Below are 24,624 nucleotides of genomic sequence, written 5' to 3' on the forward strand. Positions count from 1 at the left end.
TGGAGATGGGAGAAACTTCCAGAAGGACAGCCATCACTGCAACACTCCACCGATCTGGGCTTTATGGCAGAGTGGCCAGACGGAAGCCTCTCCTCAGTGAAAGACACATGAAAGCCCACAGAATCTTGTTTCTCACAGTCTGAGAGGCCTTTAGGTGCTTTTTTGCAAACTCCAAGCGGGCTTTCATGTGTCTGAATACTTTCAGAAAAAAGTGAAGGGGTCTGAATACTTTCTGAATGCACTGTATGTATGTCCCCTCAAAGGTATACCAATCAGAGCTGAGGACCTGGTCACATGACAGGGTGATGTGTTTACGTCTGATGTCATTACGGTGGTACGGCGGCTGACTCTCCACATTCCGCAATTTTGATTTATCTGCCGTTCATGCCGAACATATCGTTCAACCTGTCATATATCACAATCGCCATGCTCTACCTTTACATTTTTCATTCAGTGTGAAACACAAACAAACCGATTGTTAAAATTTTTATCAAATATGGAAAGCATTGGAATTACGTCTCTTCCAACACACGGTATGTATAGGCCTTCGGCGTTATGACATCTTCGGACCGCTTCGGACAAATTAAGCCCAGGTTTCTTAATACAGTATATCCCTGGTGTTGGGCTAGTGGCTAGGGTGCCGGCTTAGGATTCCTAGGATCCTGGGTTCGAATCCCGGTCGATTGCTGAATTAACACCAAGGGGGTTGACTCAGCCTGTCACCCTTCCGAGGTTGGCTAATCGAGTACCAGTTCACTGGTAATTCCCTGTTTGTCGTTAAAGGCGGCAAAAAGGGTTGGCGTCAGGAAGGGCATCCGGCCGTAAAACATTGCTTCAAAAAGGGGACCGAAAAACAACAACAACCACGGTTCCCGAAAAAGGCCAACCCCTGCTTTGCGGGGAAAAATGGCCTCTAAAGGTGGTTTTTTTTCTTAATACAGTAGTGTATCGTTTCAGTAGTATCGTTTTCGTAATAATAATAATTTAAATATATAAAATATAACCATAATACTTTAATCCCAATGTCGTGAATGAATGGAAGGTTAATGGATCGAAGCGGTGTATGGTTCATGATCAATCATGAGCGTTGTTCGGCACTCATATTAATAACCGAGGAAGTAAGGAATTCGCCTCGGTTTTTTGTTAGTAATATCATTTTCGAAGTAATGATAACGTAACGTTTATATTATAGTAAATCTAATCGTAACACTAATCCCTTTGTAGTGACTGCAAACGTACTGGAAGTTAAAATATAAAATGTTCTACATATTAAAGTCGCGGCAGTTTTGCGTCCATTACGTCATTACGTCTATGATGTCATTACGACGGCTGACCACCGACCGACATTTTAATTTACAAGTAGGCCTACACCTGCTCACTACGGCAGTGGCAGGAAGGGCCATTCATCTTTGGGGTATATAGATTAAAGTCGATCTATGGTCGGGTCTCAAGAACATTGGGTGTGTGTTCATTTACCAAGTTTCTTGTGGAGAGATTGCCAAGTGGTTTAAGCATTTTTATTTTTATTTTTTTAAAATACATAATCGAGGCTCGTGAAAGAGCTAACATTTATCACACAAACAAATCAAACAGACAAAGAAACAAAGTATATAAAAAGGGGAGCGGTAGACAAGATGGGGAGAGAAGGGGAAGCACATAAACACAACATTTGAGAGCAGGGACATCGGGAGATGTGTGGGAGGGAGAGGGCTTTGGGGGAGGAGGCGTGGGAAGGGGGGGGGGAGGAGGCGTGGGAAGGGGGGGGGGGAGGAGGCGTGGGAAGGGGGGGGGGGAGGAGGCGTGGGAAGGGGGGGGGGGAGGATCGGAGAAGTATAAAACACAAGGACACCAAGGACTTCCAGGACAGAAGTTGGTATTTCAAAAAACTGGAATTGGGGTGAAATTAGCAGGGGTAGAAAAGGTCAAGGTTTTGGATGGGGGAAGATAAGAGATGGTGGTGAACAGCTGTTTTAAAGACCTGGAGGGTGGAGTGGGATTGAAGAGAGTGAGGGAGTTTGTTCCAGAGGTGGGAGAAAAGAGGAGTGAAGGTGAGCAGAGTCTTGATTTTGGCAGTTTCACCATAAGAGGGTTGCAGGCAGATCTTGTTCAAGCAAGCACTCCATTCAAAACTGTTAAGGAACGGCTGGCTTGGCAAGCGCTGGCTAGCTGCTTGGTACATGAGCACACCTCCAACCCTTGTGGGGTATAATCGAGATTACAATAGATCTTCCCTCAGTCTGCAAGTAAAACTTACCTCATGGATGTCGAGGTTCCCCCAAATTTATTTGTTTAATGCTATAAACAGCATTAGTGACAGTTTGAAAAGCTAATCATATGTGTTTGTGGTTTATAATATTTTACAAGCCCAGCTACGCCACTGTTAGACTTTTGGTCTTGTTTCATTCAGACTATCATATATATATATATATATAAGACTATCAGGGTACAGCAGAATGTGTGCAATATAAAATGTGACCACGTCATCATTCACTCCCCACCCCCTAAACCCCAACTCCTCAACCTCCCCCTCACAACTCTGTCCAATTTTTGCCCCAGCCCTCCCAACCAAAACTCTCCCTCCTCCCCTATCCCCTTCGCATTCCCACATCGATCATTATGAAGCGCGGTGCTGCACACGCTAAGGCTTACGAAAAGATCAAGCGGACAACGCGGTTCAGAACAAAAGAGTCTTTATTAAAAGAACTCAAACTGCAGCACTGGTCTCTCCGGGCTGCGCGCCCCGTGTATATCCTGAGGCCACGCCTCTCTCTTGGGCGTGGCCCACCCCCACTTGGTGTGCGGGGTGATGTCACCACGCCAGTGCTTTCGTGTCCGCCACACGCGCCCCCCCAGAATCCCCGCGCACCTGAAGGGTCAGTTTGCGGGGCAAACGGATGACCCGCCGAAGCGCACTCTGGCGACTGGCGGCGTCTGGGATGCAGGGATGCCATCTGGGATGCCTCCGGCTGCCCCTGGGATGGGTGCAGGACCGGGGGGCGGTGGGGCTGGGCAGTGCCGGGGGACCGCCCGCAGGGGGGCGGCCCCGACGCGGGGGCCGGGCCACTGGCGGTGGGTGGTCCACATCGAGGTGGGCCGGCTTGAGGCGGTCCACAGAAATGCGGTCAGGAGTACCGCCGATGTCCAGAGTGAAGTGCTTCACCCCGGTCTCCAGCACGCGGAAAGGCCCGTCGTACGGGGGCCGCAGTGGTGTCCGGTGGGCATCGTGGCGGACGAAGACGTACTCCGCCGTGCGAAGCTCCGGGGCGACGTGCATCGGTGGGTGCCCGTGGTGTGCCGTTGGCACCGGGGCGAACGTCTGGGTGGTTTCCTGCAGAGCGGAGCGCTGCTGTGCCGCAGACCATGGTGCCGTGGAGTCGGGGAGGAACTCGCCCGCCACCCGCAGCGGTTGCCCGAAGACCAACTCCGCCACGGATGCGCGCAGGTCCTCCTTGGGCGCTGTCCGGAGGCCCAGCAGGACCCAGGGGAGCCTGTCGACCCAGCCGCCGTCGCGGAGGGTGGCCCGGAGCGCAGTCTTCAATGAGCGGTGGAATCGCTCGCACAGGCCATTAGCCTGGGGGTGGTAGGCCGTGGTTCGGTGCAGCTGGACCCCGAGCCACCGCGCGACCGCCCCCCAGAGCTCCGAGGTGAACTGGGGGCCGCGGTCGGACGAGATGTCTGAGGGGGCACCGAACCGGGCGACCCAGGTGGCGATGAACGCCTGCGCGACGTCCGCCGCCGTCGTCGACGCAAAGGGCACGGCCTCCGGCCACCGGGTGGTGCGGTCCACCATGGTGAGGACGTGGGTGAAACCCCGCGAGGGGGGCAGAGGTCCCACCAGGTCCACGTGGACATGGTCAAACCGGCGTTCCGGCACCGTAAACGGGGCCAATGGGGCCTGGGTGTGCCGGTGCACCTTGGCGCGCTGGCACGCGAGGCACGTCCTGGCCCAGCCGCGGACGGCCTTCCGGAGGCCATGCCAGACGAATTTGTCGGCGATCAACCTCTGGGAGGCCCTCGTGCCCGGGTGGGACAGGCCGTGGATGGCGTCAAACACCTGGCGCTGCCAGCCCGCAGGCACGATGGGGCGAGGCCGCCCGAGGGAGACGTCGCACAAGAGGGCCGCGCCCGCGCCGTCGAACGGCACCTCGGTGACGCGGAGGCCCATGACGGTGGTCCGCAAGGCCTGGACGTCGGGGTCAGCGGCCTGGTCCGCTGCCATCCGGGCATAGTCAATGCCGAGGTGGACTGCGTGGGCGACGGACCGGGAAAGGCAATCCGCCGCCGGGTTGTCCTTCCCCGCGACGTGCCGGATGTCCGTCGTGTACTCGGACACGGCCGAGAGGTGACGCTGATGCCGGGCCGACCACGGCTCGGGGACCTTGCCCATCGCGAAGACCAGCGGCTTGTGGTCGACAAAGGCCGTGAACGCACGGCCCTCGAGCAGATGGCGGAAGTGCCTGACCGCCAAGTGAAGCCCGAGCAACTCCCCGTTGAAGGTACTGTAGCAGCGTTCGGGCGGCCGAAGCTGTCGGCTAAAGAACGCCAGCGGTTGCCAGGCACCACCCACCCATTGCTCGTGCACCGCGCCCACCGCGTAATCCGAGGCGTCGGTGGTGAGTGCGATCGGTGCATCGGGCGCCGGGTGCGAGAGCATGGTGGCGTTAGCCAAGGCGAGCTTCGCGCCCGTGAATGCCGCGTCCATCTGCTCGGTCCAGGTAACGTCACCTTTGCCCGGCTTACCTCTGAGAGCTTCGTGCAGGGGGCGCAGGAGCTGGGCGATACGGGGCAGGAACCGATGGTAAAAGTTCACCATGCCCAGGAACTCCTGGAGCCCCCTGATCGTGCGGGGGCGCGGAAACCCCTTCACCGCCTCCACCTTGGCCGGCAGGGGGACGGCTCTGTGCCTGGTGACGCGGTGCCCCAAAAAATCGATTTCGGCGATGCCGAACCGGCACTTTGCGGGGTTCACAATCAGGCCATGCTGGCCCAGGCGTTCGAAGAGCGTGCGGAGGTGGTGTAGGTGCTCTTCGCGGGACGCGCTGGCGACGAGGATATCGTCCAGGTAGACGTATACAAAATCCAAGTCGCGCAGGACGCTGTCCATCAACCGCTGGAATGCCTGAGCCGCATTCTTCAAACCGAAGGGCATCCACAGGAATTCGAAAAGTCCGAATGGCGTGATGACCGCCGTCTTCGGGATGTCCTCCGGCCTGACGGGGACCTGATGGTAGCCGCGTATGAGGTCCACCTTCGAGAAGAAGGACATGCCCGCCAAACGGGCGGAAAAGTCCTGAATGTGGGGGACAGTGTAGCGGTCGGGGGTGGTGGCGTCATTGAGACGGCGATAGTCCCCACACGATCGCCATCCCCCGCCGGGCTTCGGCACGATGTGCAGCGGCGATGCCCAAGCACTCTCTGAGCGCCGAACGATGCCGAGTCGCTCCAGGGTCGCGAACTCCGCTTTTGCTACCGCTAGCTTCGTCGGCTCGAGGCGGCGTGCCCGGGCGTATACCGGTGGCCCGACGGTGGGGATGTGATGTGCCACCCCGTGCTTGACGGCCCCCGCCGAGAAGGTGGGCCGCGTGAGGGCTGGGAAGCTGGCGAGGAGGCGGGTGAATTCGTTCGCTGCCGGAAGCGTACAGTTCAACGTGGCCGGAACCGAACCGTTTGGCAAGCCGCTCGGCAAGCCGCTCGGTGAGCCGCTCAGTGAGCTGCTCGACGAGCTGGGCAGCGCACAAGCGAGCGAGCTGAATGTTTCGGCCTGGACAAGACGTCTGTGCTTTACGTCGACCAGGAGCCCATTTGCGCACAGGAAGTCCGCGCCAAGCAATGCCATGGGCACGTCGGCGGTGACGAACTACCATCGGAAAACCTGCCCTCCGAACCGCAGAGAGAGGCAGCGTTTTCCGTACATACGAATGGGCGTCCCGTTCGCGGCAAGCAGCGCGGGGCCCCCACCCGCGGTTTGCTTGTCCGACGTATCGGCAGGAACGACACTCACCTGCGCTCCCGTGTCGCACAGGTAACGGCGCCCGGATAAGGTGTCCGTTATGAACATTAGGCTGTTCGAACCGCCGGCGCTCATTGCCACTATCGAGCGCCGGCCCGGGCGTTTCCCGACCTGTCAAAGGAGCACGGCGGGCGACACTGTCGAGCCTCGTGGCCGAACCTGGCGTGGAACTGGCACCAGGTGGTGGAGCTGGAGGAGCGCGGCTGGCTCCGCCAGGCTGGTGGAGCCGGCGGTTTTCTCTGCGGTGGCGGTTTTCTCCGCGGTGATGGGCGGGGCGTGGCGGCCGCCACGAGGCGTGCGTCGGGGTAGGCCGGAGGTTCCACAGCCACGAGGCGTGCGTCAGGGTAGTGGTCCACCACCTCCGCAGCCGCCGCAGCCTCGGGAGCCGCGACGGCCGCCCCGAAACCCGCCCGCATGTCCAAAGCCGCGAAGTACCTGTCTGCCTCGGCGGCCAGAGCTCGGAGTTCCGTTATCACGGTACCGGCCAACGCGAGGCGTACCTGTCCTGGTAGTTGGCGACGGAAAAGCGCCCAGAATAGAAAACCCGGGGCTTCGTCGCCCAACAGCGACAGCATATGGTCCATTCGGACCGACGGGCACGTGTCGCCGAGCTCGGGGAGATCCAGGAGGTGGTCGGCCCGTACGTCCTCCGTGAGGCCGAACGTGGCTAGGAATAGCCGCTTGAGCGCCTCGTACTTGTGGCCGTCCGGTGGGTGGCGAAGGACAGACACAACTCGAGCGGCCGTGCCGGGCCCGAGGGAGGCGACGACGTGGCAGTAGCGCGTGTCGTCGCTGGTGATGCGCCGAAGCTGAAACTGGGCTTCAGCTTGGACGAACCAAACTTCGGCCTGGGCCTCCCAAAATTCGTGAAGCTTGACTGACCCCGCGTTGTTTGCCATCGCAATGGCGTCGTGTTCGGATGGATCGCTACGGCTGATCCAACGTCGAGGTCACCAAATGAAGCGCGGTGCTGCACGCTCTAAGGCTTACGAAAAGAGCAAGCGGACAACGCGGTTCATAACAAAAGAGTCTTTATTAAAAGAACTCAAACTGCAGCACTGGTCTCTCCGGGCTGCGCGCCCCGTGTATATCCTGAGGCCACGCCTCTCTCTTGGGCGTGGCCCACCCCCACTTGGTGTGCGGGGTGATGTCACCACGCCAGTGCTTTCGTGTCCGCCACAATTACATATTTCTTCATTACCTCATCTAAAAAGTGTAATATTTAACCCTTTCCTTCCCCTCCATGCTATTTAACTTTACGAAACAGTAACAGCATGGGTCCAGCATGTCATGGCCCATCACGGTCACCTGTCAAACTCGCAATCCCGTGAGATATGCAGAAACCCCATGGATTTGCAACTCCCAGGTGACCATGAGCAGCCTAATTGTGCCAATAAATGACTGGAAACCAATCGTCTTCCTCCTGCTGCATAAGTTGCCGTCCGGTACCCAGGGTGCGTATCTCTGTGAATAAACTGCGTAAATAAATGCTTTGTGCCCTTTGTTCACCCTCCCCGTTTACTTATTAAATATGCACATTAAGTTATTTGGTCTCTGAGCGATTCGAGTTGCCCTGATCGCAAACGGCTTTAGTTATTAATCGTCCATTGAAGGTCGTCCTCTGTTTTCTTTCCCAAAATCTCAGAACCAGATTCCCAGAACTCCTCAGACAAAGATATTAATAATGACTTGAGGTTTATGGTCCCTGGTTCAATCGTTTTAAGGAGAAATATATCCGGAAACAGACCGATACCTCGATCATGCCAAAAACAAAAAATAACCCGGGTTTGAAGCTAAAACATGGTGTGTGTGTGTGTGTGTGTGTGTGTGTGTGTGTGTGTGTGTGTGTGTGTGTGTGTGTGTGTGTGTGTGTGTGTGTGTGTGTGTGTGTGTGTGTGTGTGTGTGTGTGTGTGTGTGAATATCAGTTATGCCATTTCATACCATCAGTGGTGAACTGCCATTAAGGTATCCCATCCAGCTTTGCTGTACCTTAATGGGAGCGATAAGTACCGTCTGCCACACGGTACATTATCTCTGGTATCCACTCATTATATGGAATCCCCTGGATGCAGCCGGGAGCAACCAATCCAAATATAATTTCAGTTCTTCAGCTTTTAATGAATGCACGTAATGACGTCACCGCCATGTACGTACGCTCTGCCTGTCAAGCTCTCAGGAGAACCCTCCGACAGAGCATAATTTTGATCTTTGTTCAGATACTGTCATAAGTACATGAAAAACTCACAGTCATACTCACAGTATGAAATCGCATAATAACTGGTATATAACCGAAAGGTTTTCAGAGTCATAAGTGTATGCAGGACTCACTGCGTTGCCCTGATTAACCCCAACAGGGCGAAACCAGGTCTGTTACTGTGAGATTTTCATGCACTTATGACAGTATCTGAACAAAGATCGAAATTATGCTCTGTCGGAGGGTTCTCCTGAGAGCTTGACAGGCAGAGCGTACGTACATGGCGGTGACGTCATTACGTGCGCTCATTAGAAGCTGGAGAACTGAAATTATATATATATATATATATATATATATATATATATATATATATATATACACACATATAATACAGTATGTTGTGATTATATAGCTCGGATAGATTCAAATTTTACTGCCCTATAGGTCGACACCAGAGGCCTGAAGGCTGAGGCCTATACTTACTGTGGCCTTCTCAAGGCCCCTGATGCCTATTAGCTCCAACCTTTTGATATTTGATGACCCTTTAAACAATTGCTTTGGGCATTTTGCACTGAATGGAAAACTTATAGGGAGGGCATGAAAATTGTGAATATGACAGCTCTGAAAATGGCCTTGGCTTTGCTTATCACCAAAATGGTGGCCGCAAAATTTTTCAGGTTACATTTGTGGGTGGAGTCAGGCAAGCTGTCAACCCAATGGGTAGAAAGGAACATTACACATGGGAGGATGGACAAACAAACAAGCGTATTATTGTATAGATTAATGTCACAACAATGATCCCTGTTTTGGCTTTGACTTGTCAATAGTACAATACAAATTATTGCAGAATTGCTGAGTTTACCGATTATTCCTCTGTTGGCATAGAAGAGTTTCCTTGATAATTGGAAAACTATTAAAGGTGTTTTGCTGGATCATACCAAGCATCATGGAAACGAGACCAGCACCAATCGGTAATGGTGACAGCAGATAATTGCTATCGCCCTGATCTTGCAAAGCTTGACGGAACAAGTCAATCCCAAAGTTTCCCAATGCGTGGGTGAGTTTGTGCTCGGCTGTTAGTTCTTCGTCGTCTTCTTCATCAGGAACCGTTTCCCCTGTCTGCACAAATGATCAGGAGAACATCTTGAATGAAAGTTCAAGTTTACCTTTTTAATGAAGACCAGGAGCTTAAGGGATGAAATGGTCTCATAAACATGCGGCGAATATGCCATCATTGCTTACCTCAGGATCTGATCGGGTGAAGGAGGATAAGGTGCAAAGTATGAGCAGAATGAAGAAATGCATCTTCATGATGATCTCTGAGGTGACACAGGTGATACTTTTTAACAAAAGCATTGTCGTATGTTTATATACTAACACAGTACCAACTTAATGGGTCCTGAAGGAAAAAGTTTGATAAGGAAAGAGCTGGATATAATCCAGCTAAGCCAGACATTCAAGACATGTTATTGTCCCCACACTTAAAAACATAGGGGCAATACCCCTGGCGCTCACCTGGTAGAATAAACAATATACTGCACTGACTAAAGGTATTTTAAACCAATTTCAATGGTTGCTAGAAGACAGGGCAGCAGGTAGAATCATACTAACAAGTCTTACAAGACTGTTGCATTGTAATATATGGGAAAAAAACATAAAATAAATATGGTAAAATATAATATTAATTACAATGAAAATATAATGAAAAAATTAAATACAATGAATTAAAGTATTAAATTAATTAAAATTAAATAAAGACAATTAAAATTATTTAAAATAAAATTAATAATTAATTAAAATTGAAAAAGAAATAAAATATTGTAAATAAAAGAATACTGTAAAATATGGGGAATGCTTAAATATTGTAAATAAAAGAATACTGTAAAATATGGGGAATGCTTTAATATTGTAAATAAAAGAATACTGTAAAATATGGGGAATGCTTTGATATTGTAAATAAAAGAATACTGTAAAATATGGGGAATGCTTTAATGTTGTAAATAAAAGAATACTGTAAAATATGGGGAATGCTTTAATGTTGTAAATAAAAGAATACTGCAAAATATGGGGAATACTTAAATATTGTAAATAAAAGAATACTGTAAAATATGGGGAATGCTTTAATGTTGTAAATAAAAGAATACTGTAAAATATGGGGAATGCTTTAATATTGTAAATAAAAGAATACTGTAAAATATGGGGAATGCTTTGATATTGTAAATAAAAGAATACTGTAAAATATGGGGAATGCTTTAATGTTGTAAATAAAAGAATATTGTAAAATATGGGGAATGCTTTAATATTGTAAATAAAAGAATACTGCAAAATATGGGGAATACTTAAATATTGCAAATAAAAGAATACTGTAAAATATGGGGAATGCTTTAATGTTGTAAATAAAAGAATACTGTAAAATATGGGGAATGCTTTAATATTGTAAATAAAAGAATACTGTAAAATATGGGGAATGCTTTAATGTTGTAAATAAAAGAATACTGTAAAATATGGGGAATGCTTTAATGTTGTAAATAAAAGAATACTGTAAAATATGGGGAATGCTTTGGTATTGTAAATAAAAGAATACTGTAAAATATGGGGAATGCTTTAATGTTGTAAATAAAAGAATACTGTAAAATATGGGGAATGCTTTAATATTGTAAATAAAAGAATACTGCAAAATATGGGGAATGCTTTAATGTTGTAAATAAAAGAATACTGTAAAATATGGGGAATGCTTTAATATTGTAAATAAAAGAATACTGTAAAATATGGGGAATGCTTTGGTATTGTAAATAAAAGAATACTGTAAAATATGGGGAATGCTTTAATGTTGTAAATAAAAGAATACTGTAAAATATGGGGAATGCTTTAATATTGTAAATAAAAGAATACTGCAAAATATGGGGAATACTGAAATATTGTAAATAAAAGAATACTGTAAAATATGGGGAATGCTTTAATATTGTAAATAAAAGAATACTGTAAAATATGGGGAATGCTTTAATATTGTAAATAAAAGAATACTGTAAAATATGGGGAATGCTTTAATATTGTAAATAAAAGAATACTGTAAAATATGGGGAATGCTTTAATATTGTAAATAAAAGAATACTGTAAAATATGGGGAATGCTTTGATATTGAAAATAAAAGAATACTGTAAAATATGGGGAATGCTTTAATGTTGTAAATAAAAGAATACTGTAAAATATGGGGAATGCTTTAATATTGTAAATAAAAGAATACTGTAAAATATGGGGAATGCTTTAATGTTGTAAATAAAAGAATACTGTAAAATATGGGGAATGCTTTAATATTGTAAATAAAAGAATACTGCAAAATATGGGGAATACTTAAATTGTAAATAAAAGAATACTGCAAAATATGGGGAATACTTAAATATTGTAAATAAAAGAATACTGTAAAATATGGGGAATGCTTAAATGTTGTAAATAAAAGAATACTGTAAAATATGGGGAATGCTTAAATATTGTAAATAAAAGAATACTGTAAAATATGGGGAATACTTAAATATTGTATATAAAGGAATACTGTAAAATATGGGGAATGCTTTAATGTTGTAAATAAAAGAATACTGTAAAATATGGGGAATGCTTAAATATTGTAAATAAAAGAATACTGTAAAATATGGGGAATACTTAAATATTGTAAATAAAAGAATACTGTAAAATATGGGGAATGCTTAAATGTTGTAAATAAAAGAATACTGTAAAATATGGGGAATGCTTAAATATTGTAAATAAAAGAATACTGTAAAATATGGGGAATACTTAAATATTGTATATAAAAGAATACTGTAAAATATGGGGAATGCTTTAATGTTGTAAATAAAAGAATACTGTAAAATATGGGGAATGCTTTAATATTGTAAATAAAAGAATACTGTAAAATATGGGGAATGCTTTAATATTGTAAATAAAGGAATACTGTAAAATATGGGGAATACTTAAATATTGTAAATAAAAGAATACTGTAAAATATGGGGAATGCTTTAATATTGTAAATAAAATAATACTGTAAAATATGGGGAATGCTTTAATATTGTAAATAAAAGAATACTGTAAAATATGGGGAATGCTTTAATATTGTAAATAAAAGAATACTGTAAAATATGGGGAATGCTTTAATGTTGTAAATAAAAGAATACTGTAAACTAGAATGCCACTCAGTAGAGCGCGTACTCCCGCCGTAGGTTTAGTTGGAATAATACGTTTTGTTTAACATCCCCTCTCCCCAAAACAATAAATGAAAAAGAAAGTAAGCCCTAACTGTCAGAAAATTAATTTTGATATATCTCAGAATTAGAGGAGAAAAACATCATTTAAGAATAAGAATAAAAGCTTTAATGCAGTAAAACAGAAAAAAATCTTTCCCCAAAAAATTTCCCAAAAAAATTCCTGGATCCGGAATAATATCCTGAGCTTCACCAAAAACTAATCAGTTCTTCCTTATCCCAAGGGCAATCATCCCACCAACTTTCATCCAAATCAGTTCAGAACTTTTCCAGATATCTTGTTCACAAACACATGAACACACGAACATACGAACACACAAACGGACGGACACGATCAAATGCGTTACTCCCTGGCAGGAGTAATAAACCTGAAAATCGCAGAGCCAGAACCAGAATTATTTATTTGGTCTGGGAAGCCCATGCGAGGTTTCTTCTTCTTCAGCCTCTCACAACCCTGGGTGAATATGCGATCTTTTTTTTTAAAGTTGGAATTTTGCCAAATCTGTTTTATTCATTTGTTAATATACCTCAGCCATTGACAAATCTGGAACTAGGTCTTTATAAGTTCATCAAATACTGACACCGCGAATGACATTCGCTGAGCTAAATGTTGATATCTCTTCTGAGGTTTAAAAAAAAAAAACGTTTTAAAGCATTATACGTATCAAACGATACATTTTATGAAACGGAGAAGCCTAATACACACTTTGGTGGTTTTAAGATGACAGAATATGTCTTTATTAGAAGAAAAAAACAGAACATTGAAGACGACGCTGCTAAAAAAAATACACCGCTCTAATGCATAACCACGAGTTTAAACTACATTTACAACAAATATGAAAACTATTTTCATATCACAATGTTAAATATAGAATATATAGAAGATAATGTTAAAAAAAAATGAGCCCGATCTTCCAATGGTAAAAAAATCCTTCAAAAAATTCCTGGATCGGGAATAATATCCTGAGCTTCACCAAAAACTAATCAGTTCTTCCTTATCCCAAGGGCAATCATCCCACCAACTTTCATCCAAATCCGTTCAGAACTTTTCCAGATATCTTGTTCACAAACACTCGAACACACACACATAAACACGGACACGAGTGAATGCATTACTCCCTGGCAGGAGTAAATATGGGGAACACTTAAATATTGTAAATAAAAGTATACTGTAAAATATGGGGAATGCTTAAATATTGTAAATAAAAGAATACTGCAAAATATGTGGAATGCTTAAATATTGTAAATAAAAGAATACTGTAAAATATGGGGAATGCTTAAATATTGTAAATAAAAGAATACTGCAAAATATGTGGAATGCTTTAATATTGTAAATAGAAGAATACTGTAAAATATGGGGAATGCTTAAATATTGTAAATAAAAGAATGATGTAAAATATGGGGAATGCTTAAATATTGTGAATAAAAGAATACTGCAAAATATGGGGAATGCTTTAATATTGTAAATAAAAGAATACTGTAAAATATGGGGAATGCTTAAATATTGTAAATAAAAGAATGCTGTAAAATATGGGGATGCTTAAATATTGTAAATAAAAGAATACTGTAAGATATGGGGAATGCTTAAATATTGTAAATAAAATAATACTGCAAAATATGAGGAATGCTTTAATATTGTAAATAAAAGAATACTGTAAAATATGGGGAATGCTTAAATATTGTAAATAAAAGAATGATGTAAAATATGGGGAATGCTTAAATATTGTAAATAAAAGAATACTGCAAAATATGGGGAATGCTTTAATATTGTAAATAAAAGAATACTGTAAAATATGGGGAATGCTTAAATATTGTAAATAAAAGAATGCTGTAAAATATGGGGAATGCTTAAATATTGTAAATAAAAGAATACTGTAAAATATGGGGAATGCTTAAATATTGTAAATAAAAGAATACTGTAAAATATGGGGAATACTTAAATATTGTAAATAAAAGAATACTGTAAAATATGGGGAATGCTTTCATATTGTAAATAAAAGAATACTGTAAAATATGGGGAATACTTAAATATTGTAAATAAAAGAATACTGTAAAATATGGGGAATACTTAAATATTGTAAATAAAAGAATACTGTAAAATATGGGGAATACTTAAATAATGTAATTGGTTACGTCTGTCTGTCGTCTGTCCGTCACGCTATCCCCGAAACGGGTGTGCAGAAATTTACTAAACTTGGTAGTAAAATCACCACATAGCAAGAAGGTACGAGAGCAGTATCATTTTTGTCCCCGACCGCTGGAGCCCTGGGACGGTGTCAAAGGTCAAATGCCAAAAAATGCAATTACCGGTACATGCACATATTTGGTTCACGAGTCATCATGTGACCACTATATTCGTCATGTGTGTGCGTCTGTCTGTGTGTGTGTCTGTCTGTCCGCAGCATAACTACCCGATGATATCATCCGAGCTTGATGAAACTTGGGTGGGAGGTTGATATCATGGACTAGTTGTTTCCTGCCTAGAGTGGGCGGAACCACGCCCGAAAAAGATGTCTTTTTAGGGGGTAATCGAGTTCAAGCTAGAACTTCACCGAGGGGTTTGGTGGAATCTGACAGGGGTTTCGATATTTGGTTTTTTTTTGGGGGGGGGGGGGGGGGGGTTTTCATTTCATTTTTCACCGAATTTTCGGTATTGTGTAGCTAACCAACCTCATAACTGATTATACATTATTTCCTATCTCATTTCAAGGTGAGTAACCTTCGTTTTGACATTTCCGGGCCTGGCCTGTCCGGGCCCATCCTGGCCCATCCTTTGTCATTGAATACCGCTCACTCGTGAACCATCGTCGTCTCCTGACTTGTTATACATTTTTAAAATCAAACTTTGGATGTGCATTAAACATTGGGTACGCATGAAATATGTAACTATTTTTTGGATTTGACCTCTGGTTCATGCTCCAGGGGGGTCGGGACTTTATTGGGTCACAGGGTTCAAAACAGAAGATTTTTTTTTTTTCAAAGCAAAATTTGATATGAGGTCATTTCTGGTGGAACATTTTGCCATCTTTCAACTTTACTTTAGGTGGGAAGTGTGGATAATTGCGATATCAGGCCATCGACTTCGCTCCAGTTTTATCATCGCACGGGATCTTTGAATTTTTAACCCAGCCTTGGACAGCTGTTTTATCCCTGTTGAGCATTTACATATGATGAAATAGTTAAAACAAGGCCAGACAGTCATTTTTATTTGTCGTGCCTCAAACTTTAATTGTCTATTAAATCAGAGCTTCGGAGTCCTTTGCGGACCTGCATGCAAAGTTGAGCTCCTGACTACCCATGACGTCACCCATGATGTCACGTTCTTATAGTACCAACTGCACATGTAAAACAAGGTTAACTCGATGAAAAGTTTTGAAGAAGTGATATACAATGCATAAAGTAAAGTATGCCTGTTGATTCTGCAACAATCTTCGTATTTAAAAAAAAAAGAAAGAGGGAAAGTAAGACCCATAAAGCTCATTCAACCTTTACTACATGTCTACCCCTCATTCAACAAGCATCGAGCATTATTGTATCTTTTTCATAAATGTACTGCAGGGATTTCTTTGCAATATAAGTCCAGAAGAGTTGCTGCATGTTTGTGCCAAATATCCAATGCGATATTACTTATGATCTGGTACTTTGGTCCTCAGAAAACATCTCAATGATAGTCATCCTTCCACTCGACCCATATACCGTCATGGCCAAAAATATTGGCACCCTTGCACTTTTTTCAAATAATGCACCATTTCTTTCAGAAAATTATTGAAATAAAATAATCGTTTGGTATCCACATATGTTGTTATTCTTTTGTTTGCAGTGGAATAAAACAAAAAAAGCTGAAAACATTACTAAACTTAGCTTATTCCATACAGGAATCCTAAAATAGCCCGGACAATATTATTGGCACCTTTTGGAAGTTGTTAGAAATAATTAGATTTCAAGCTGGTGATTTTCCTTCACTTTGGAATTGAACTCACCTATGGTGAGTTGCAGGTGCCTGCAATATAAAAATCACTCATTCAACCAGTTTGAATAGAGAAAAGGAGTCATTCTGCTGTTTTGTGTCACTGTATGTTCGGCAATGAGCATGGAGAAAAGAAAGAAAACCAAAGAATTGTCTGAGTAGGTCAGACACAAGATTGTAGCCAAGCATAGACAATATCAAGGCTACAAGTCCATCTCCAGAGACCTTGATATTCCTGTGTCCACCGTACGCAATGCTATCAGGAGGTTTAAGGCCCATGGCACTGTAGCCAACCTCCCTGCACATGTCCGCAAGAGAAAACTTGATCGAAGATTGCAGCAAAGGATTGTTCAAATGGTGGAGAAAGCACCTCGATCAACTGCCAAACAGATTCAAGGTGACCTTCAGACACAAGGTACGACAGTTTCAACTCGCACCATCCGTCACCAACCCGATGAAAGGGGGTTCTATGGTAGGAGACCCAGGAGGACCCCACTGCTGAGAGAGAGAGAGAGAGAGAGAGAGAGAGAGAGAGAGAGACATAAGAAAGCCTGACTGGAGTTTACCAAAACACCTGAACAAGCCAAAATCCTTCTGGGAGAATGTCCTGTGGACAGATGAGACCAAATTAGAGATTTTTGGTAAAGCACATCATCTCTATGTTTACAGAGAACAAAATAAGGCCTTCGAAGAAAAGAATACCTTCCCTACAGTGAAACATAGAGGAGAATCAGTGATGTTTGGGGTTGTTGTGCTGCCTCTGGCACTGGGTGCCTTGAATGTGTGCATGGCATCATGAAATGAGATTACCAATGCATTTTGAAGCGCAATGTTCAACCTTGTGTCGGAAAGCTGGGTCTCCGTCGAAGGTCATGGGTCTTGCAGCAGGACAATGACCCCAAACACGCTTCAAAAACCACCCAGGAATGGTTCAAGACAAAACGCTGGACTGCTCTGAATTGGCCAGCAATGAGTTCAGATCTAAATCCCATTGAACACCTGTGCGGAGATCTGAAAACAGCAGTTGAGAGAAGGTACCCTTCAAATCTGGGAAACTGGAGCAGTTTGCACAAGAGTGGGCCAAACTTCCAGTAGAGAGGTGTAGGAAGCTCATTCATGGCTATAGGATGCGCTTGACTGCAGCAGTTATTTTGTCCAAAGTCTATGCTACCAAATATTAAGTCTTGGGTGTCAATAATTTTTTCAATGCCATTTCTTTTTATTTTTTTATTTAAAAGGATATATTAAGTTCTGAATCAAAAACAAAGGTTCTGTAATATTAACAGTGAAATAAAGAATTGTGGAGACCAAATACTTTCGTCAATTTCAACTTGTTTTTAGAGAAAATTGTGAGCTATTTGAAAAAAGTACAACGGTGCCAATATTTTTGGCCACGACTGTATAAGTTATTACCAAATTTTAACAGGAATATGCCGGAAAGACCTATTCTGTAGTGAAAAATGACTTAAAATCTAGTAACGCTGCGTAAGGAACAGTTGCTAATTAACTTACCCTACCTTTGACTGCAGGAGTTCCGACCCGGTATTGCAAGTTCCCTGCTAAACAATGAGACTTTTCTACCAAAGCCGCAGCATATATGTGAACATGCTATGCAATGTCCCGCCTACATGCCCTTTACAAAACGTGTCCCATAAAAGTTGCCTAACTTCTCACAACTCATTAACCGAGCTGGGTGATGCGTGGAACTCCTGCTGAGAGAGCACTTTGTGTGAACCTGATCAGGCGGTCACCGATCACTGGCCTTTTGGTGGTGGAGAAAAACGACGATTCCCAATTCCATGAACCCTCCGAAGTGATTTTCTTCTATTATGTGTCCTCTAAACCGGCTCAAATAAAAGTACGACAACAGGTTTTTGGCTGAGGTCGTTTTGCTCGCTTTGGTCTAAGGTCGCAACGGCGTGGAGCAAACAGCCGTGTGAGCCACAGTGAAATTGCATGCAAACAAAAATAATCTTTAATGTTTTAAAACCATAATAAAGTGTACATCTTTTTTCTTTCTTTCAGCTTTTTTCCATTTTAACAAGCGGTCGCCACAGAACGAATAGTACATAATTGTAATAAATACTTTAACAGGACACTCACCCGACTTGGCTTGGTGGCTCTGAAAGCCCCTTTTGCTGCCAATTTGCTGCCACTTTATAAGCAGTTGCACAGAGTTGATGATTGAAAATCCCCCAATAATGTTTAGCCAGTTTTAGGGAATGGGTGGGAGGTGGAGTGATGTAACAATCTGCAGACATTTCTTACGTTGTCAGTTTAACACACCAATTTTAAATCTTTCGTGGAATATCTTGTTTATTGCATAATTTATTATTTGCGATGTCGAAGATTTGCAAGTATATTGCTTGGCCTAGTCTGTTATTCTGTCTGAATTTATTTGTCTGTCTACTGGTCGCAATTTTACTCCGATCTTCACTAAACATAAGTAACTAGTGGAGATAGTCACAAGCTAGAAGCCTGGTGTTTTTGAGGTCTTTCAGTCAAAGGTCAAGGTCACATAAACTGGCAATTTTCATCTGATTGACTTGGTATCTACATTATTGGCCTGCAAAAGTATTCACCCCCGACCAACAATGCCACAAAATAATGTAGAAACAATTTCTCCAAATTACCTTTTCATAACTACCAAATTACCTTTCTCCACATTCATAACTGAAGAGATCAAACTAAACACTGATAGTTAAAGGATGTTACATGTCAGGAATAGCTGCAAAAAACACATGTACAAATCAAACTTCACTGGTTGCAAAAGTATTGTGAGTAAAAGTTTGTTTAAACTGTTTAAGTTTGTTTAAACTCACCTTCACTCCACCCCCCCCCCCCCCCCCCCTCCAGCGTCCTTCAACGTATTTTTGACTCGAAGGTCACAAGAAACTCATTTTGCAATAAATGTTCGTTTCCCATTAATCGTACACTTTCTAAAATCCAATCTCACCCCTCCCCTCCAAATCTTCCCCATCACCCCTCCCCTCCAAAACTTCCCCATCACCCCTCCCCTCCAAACCTCCCCCATCACCCCTCCCCTCCAAAACTTCCCCAACACCCCTCCCCTCCAAATCTCACCCCTTGCCCCTCCCCTCCAAATCTTCCCCATCACCCATCTCTTTCAAATCTCCCCCCTTGCCCCTTTTTTTTTTTTTTTTTTTTTTGTATACTGAATCGAGGCTCGTGAAAGAGCTGACATTTACTTCACAAACAAATCAACCAGACAAACAAAATATATCAAAAGAGGGAGCGGAAGACAAGAGAATGGGAAGCACACAAACACTTGAGAGCACACAACATTTAAGAGCAGGGAGATGTGTGGGAGATGTGTGGGAGGGAGAGGGCTTGGGGGGAGGAGGCGTGGGAAGTGGGGGGGGGGGGGGGGAGTGGGAGAAGTATAAAACACAAGGACACCAAGGACTTCCAGGACAGAAGTTGGTATTTCAAAAAGTGGAATTGGGGTGAAATTATCGGGGATAGAAAAGATCAAGGTTTTGGATGGGGGAAGATAAGAGATGGTGGTGAACAGCTGTTTTAAAGACCTGGAGGGTGGAGTGGGATTGAAGAGAGTGAGGGAGTTTGTTCCAGAGGCGAGAGAAAAGAGGAATGAAGGAGTGAAGGTGTGCAGAGAGTCTTGATTTTGGCAGTTTAACCATAAGAGGGTTGCAGGCAGATCTTGTGCGACCTGTAGGAATATTTGCGGGACAGAGCCCAGAGAGAGCTGGGGGGGGGCAAGGCCAGAAAGGAGTCGGTAGAAGACGGAAAGACCACCAACCTGTCTGCAGTGTGTGAGTGAGAGGCGCTTGGAGTTAGCTTCATCGCGGGAGATTCCAATGATTCTGAATGCTTTGCTTTCAACAGCGTGAAGACGAGCTAGGTGTGAGGCAGGAGCACCAGCCCAGAGGGGAGAGCAGTATTCCATTGAGCTGCGGATGAAAGCCTTGTACGTGGTGAGGAGCTCAGGTGTGCCAAGGAAGGACTTCCCACGACGGAGGATGCCCAGTCGGCGACTGGCTTTGGAGGCCAGATTTGAAATGTGGTTTTCCCAGGAAAGATCCCTTCCCTCCTAAACTCCCCCCACACCCCTCCCCTCCTAGACTCCCCCTCACCCCGCCCTCCAAATCTCCCCCATCTCCCATTCCTTTCAAATCCCCCCACCGTTGTCCCTTCCCTCCGAAGCACCCCCCTATCCCCTCCCCTCATAAACTCCCCTCTCGCCCCTCCCCTTCAAATGTCCCCACTCTCATTTCCTCTACATTTCCCCCACCTCACCCCTCCTCCTCAAAGCGTCCTCCCCACTTCTTCCCCCTTCCAACTCTCACCTCCATCTCCCCCAACCTTCTGCCTCCGCTCTGCCCCCTCCTCAAATAACACCTCAATGTGCCTCACCCAATCACCATCAAACCTTTTGTCCGCCCCATCCTTCCCTTTCTCCGTGCTATTCTGAAATCTCTGACACACCTTCAACAGCTCTCCCTACCTCTTCCTCCTCTTCCACATCGTACCCTACCCCTCCCTCCCCCTGTTCTGTATCCGATGCTCCCCCTTCCTCTTCATTAACGGTATGGACCTCAAACATCCGGGGCCTTCGCTCAAACTTGACCGATCTCTCCATACAGGTTGCTTCTGACAAACCAGACGTGATCTGCTTAACAGAAACTTTCCTCCTTCATGATGTCTCTGATTCCTTAGTATCTCTCCCGGGTTACTCCCTCCTCTGGTATGATAGACCTGAGCCTCGTCCTGGAGGTGGGGTTGCTATCTTTATCAAAAACTCTCTTCCTCACTCGCCCTGCACTGCCCTCTCTCCACCTCACCCCCAGGAATACCTCTGGCTATGGCTTCCCCTTCGCTCCCACCTTTTGTTCATATGTGTGTTGTACCTTCCACCAAATAGTGATGACTCCATCTACATCTTGCTGTCTGATAATATGGACCAACTTCTATCGACTCATCCCAACTCTCTCTTCCTCATATGTGGTGATTTCAATTGTCACCATGCCAGTTGGCTGGGTAGGGATACCTCTCTCACCAGCCATGGCTCTTCAGCAAAGGACTTCTACGACTCACTGGGACTGACACAATCTGTCAATTTCCCGACCCGGATCTCAGTCAACGAAGCATCTTCTCTTCTGGACTTGGTTATGACTAACTTCCCTGAAAATGTCTGCTGCTCTTCTTCTGCTCCAATCGGCTGATCTGATCATGTGCTTGTTAAAGTGGACATCTCTCTGACCATTCTCAGAGAGCCTCCTCAGCGTCGACGAGTCTGGCATTTCACTCAGGCCAACTGGCACGGTCTTCAAGCAGCCATCAATCATCTGGACTGGTCTCCCATCTCTACCGCCTCTGACATCAACTCATCCTGGGATTTCTTCAAAAAGTAAATTGCTCTCTCTCATGCACAGATTTATCCCATCTCGTCTTCAGTTGTCATCCCCTTCCTCCCGTCCATGGTACACGGAATCTTGTGGTGAGGCTGTTGCCCAGAAAGAACTTGCCTTCGTCTCCTGGAAAGCAAATCCAACGGAAGGAAATCTCATTTCCTTTCACAAAGCCCGAAACAAGTGTGTGTCCACCCTCAGGAGAGCCAGGAAACAACATCTCTCCATTCTCAAGACCGAACTCTCTTATCTGTCTCCCTCTTCCAAATCCGGGTGGCATCTGGTCAAATCTGTTTCTGGTGTTAGTTCCCCGTCCATCCCCTCCCTTACCTCAAACGGCTACACAGCTGACTCCGCACGTGAAAAAGCTGAATGCCTCAACTCTGTGTTTGCCACTAAATATTGTGTCCCAAACCCATCCCTCTCTGTACCCACCATACCCAGTCGTACCCAGCTGCTCCTGGACTCTGTGTCCTTTCCTCCTGACAAGGTGGAAAAGCTTCTGTCAACCCTCGACTCTGATTCTGCAACTGGACCTGACGACATCAGCCCACGGGTCCTAAAATCCTGTTCTTCCGCTCTTTCACTCCCTCTCTCTGTTCTCTTCACCCTCTCTTTTGCTCAAGGTCATCTGCCATCTGCTTGGAAATCAGCCAACATCACCGCTTTACACAAAAAAGGTGCAAAAACAGATCCTATCAACTACAGACCAATCAGCCTTCTCCCAATTATCAGCAAAGTCATGGATTCCATCATTGCTTCGGATATGAAATCTTTCCTCGTCTCCAATGGCTTGATCTCTGATCATCAATTTGGTTTCAGACCAGGTCACTCTACTCTGGACATGCTGCTTCTGCTGTCTCCACAATGGATGGAGGTCCTCAATGCCAAACAGGAAATAAGAGCTGTCTCCTTTGACACATCACGTGCCTTCGATACGGTCTGGCACCCCACTGTGCTCATCAAAATCTCCTCCTTTGATATCCATGGAAATCTCCATGCAAGGCTGGCGGACTTCCTCTCCAGTTGTAGTCAACGTGTGGCCCTGAATGGGTTTCTCTCATCTCCTCTTCCTGTTCAGGCTGTAGTTCCCCAAGGCAGTGTTCTGGGCCCTGTGCTTTTTCTGGTCTTCATCAATGATTTCTCTGACTATCTTGAAAATCCTCTCTATCTCTTTGCTGATGAATCCACTCTCTTCCGCTCCATTCCTCATCCCTCAGATCGGCAGTCTGCAGCCTCCTCACTCTCTGCAGACCTGGACAAAATCACAGACTGGGCAAACAAGTGGAACATGTCTTTCAATCCTGACAAATCTCACACTCTTACTATGTCTCTCCGAAAAGACCGACTGGACAACCCTCCCATCCACTTTCTGAATAATCCTCTCCAAGAAGTTCTGTCACTCAAGCTTTTGGGTCTCACTATCTGCCATGATCTTTCCTGGGAAAACCACATTTCAAATCTTGACTCCAAAGCCAGTCGCCGACTGGGCATCCTCCGTCGTGCAAAGTCCTTCCTTGGCACACCTGAGCTCCTCACCACACACAAGGCTTTCATCCGCAGCTCAATGGAATACTGCTCTCCCCTCTGGGCTGATGCTCCTGCCTCACACCTAGCTCGTCTTCACGCTGTTGAAACCAAAGCGTTCAGAATCATTGGAATCTCCCGCGATGAAGCTATCTCCGAGGGCCTTTCACTTACTCACCGCATGCAGGTTGGTGGTCTTTCCGTCTTCGACCGACTCCTCTCCAGCCTTGCTCCCCCAGCTCTCTCTGGGCTCTGTCCCCCAAATATTCCTGCAGGTTGCACAAGATCTGCCTGCAACCCTCTTATGGTTAAACTGCCAAATCAAGACTCTCTGATCACCTTCACTCCTTCATGCCTCTTTTCTCCCGCCTCTGGAACAAACTCCCTCACTCTCTTCAATCCCACTCCTCCCTCCAGGTCTTTAAAACAGCTGTTCACCACCATCTCTTATCTTCCCCCATCCAAAACCTTCATCTTTTCTACCCCCACTAATTTCACCCCAAATCCACTTTTTTGAAATACCAACTTCTTTCCTGGAGGTCCTTGGTGTCCTTGTGTTTTATACTTCTCCCACCCCCACCCCCCTTTCCACGCCTCCTCCCCCCAAGCCCTCTCCTTCCCACACATCTCCCGATGTCCCTGCTCTCAAATGTTATGTTTCTGTGCTTCCCCTTCTCTCCCCATCTTTCTACCGCTCCCCTTTTTATATATATTTTGTTTGTCTGTTTGATTTGTTTGTGTGATAAATGTTAGCTCTTTCACGAGCCTCGATTCTGTATACAAACAACAACAAAAAAAAGTACTTGCTGGAAACACCTTTTGCATCAATGACTGCTACGAATCTTTCTGGGTAGGTCTCTACCAGATTTTCGCGGTGAGATGTGATTCACCTCTATTTGCGCATTCGTCATGTGAAAATTGTTCTCGTTCTGCCAACTTTGATGGGGATCGTCGATGGACTGCGATCTTCAAGTCTCGCCATAAATATTCAATTGGGTTCAAGTCAGGACTTTGACTGGGCCACTCAAGAACATTCATTTTTTAAATTTTCTTCTGATTGAGCCACTTCAGTGTGGCTTTAGCTTTGTACTTCGGATCATTGTCCTGCTGAAATGTGAATCTGCGACTCCGTTTCTGATTCATGAAAAATGAAAATATACATAAAGAAACCGTAAACCACGTCCGTAAAAAAAAAACAGTTCGTTATTGCTTACAATGTGTAAGCATACCCCACTAGTAAATATATTGTTGCGGTTGTGCCATAAAGGCAAACCCCCTCTAG

The 24,624-nt window shown here is 45.1% G+C and overlaps 1 protein-coding gene across 1 annotated transcript in view; it reads right to left on the minus strand.

The window, feature by feature from the left end:
- LOC137430352 (pigment epithelium-derived factor) overlaps positions 1 to 18,606 on the minus strand; it is a 53,391-nt gene extending 34,785 nt beyond the window's left edge. Inside the window, exons 1-3 of the mRNA XM_068121156.2 lie at positions 18,529 to 18,606; positions 9,448 to 9,524; positions 9,144 to 9,324 (exon numbers count right to left, since the gene is read on the minus strand). Of these exons, the coding sequence (XP_067977257.2) occupies positions 9,144 to 9,324; positions 9,448 to 9,516 (250 nt within the window). The 5' untranslated portion in view covers positions 9,517 to 9,524; positions 18,529 to 18,606. The remainder of the gene's footprint in view (positions 1 to 9,143; positions 9,325 to 9,447; positions 9,525 to 18,528) is intronic.
- Positions 18,607 to 24,624: the final 6,018 nt, after the last annotated feature.

The sequence above is a fragment of the Myxine glutinosa genome, chromosome 6 (genome assembly GCF_964187855.1).
Source record: "Myxine glutinosa chromosome 6, kmMyxGlut1.1, whole genome shotgun sequence".
NCBI classification, from domain to species: Eukaryota; Metazoa; Chordata; class Myxini; order Myxiniformes; family Myxinidae; genus Myxine; species Myxine glutinosa.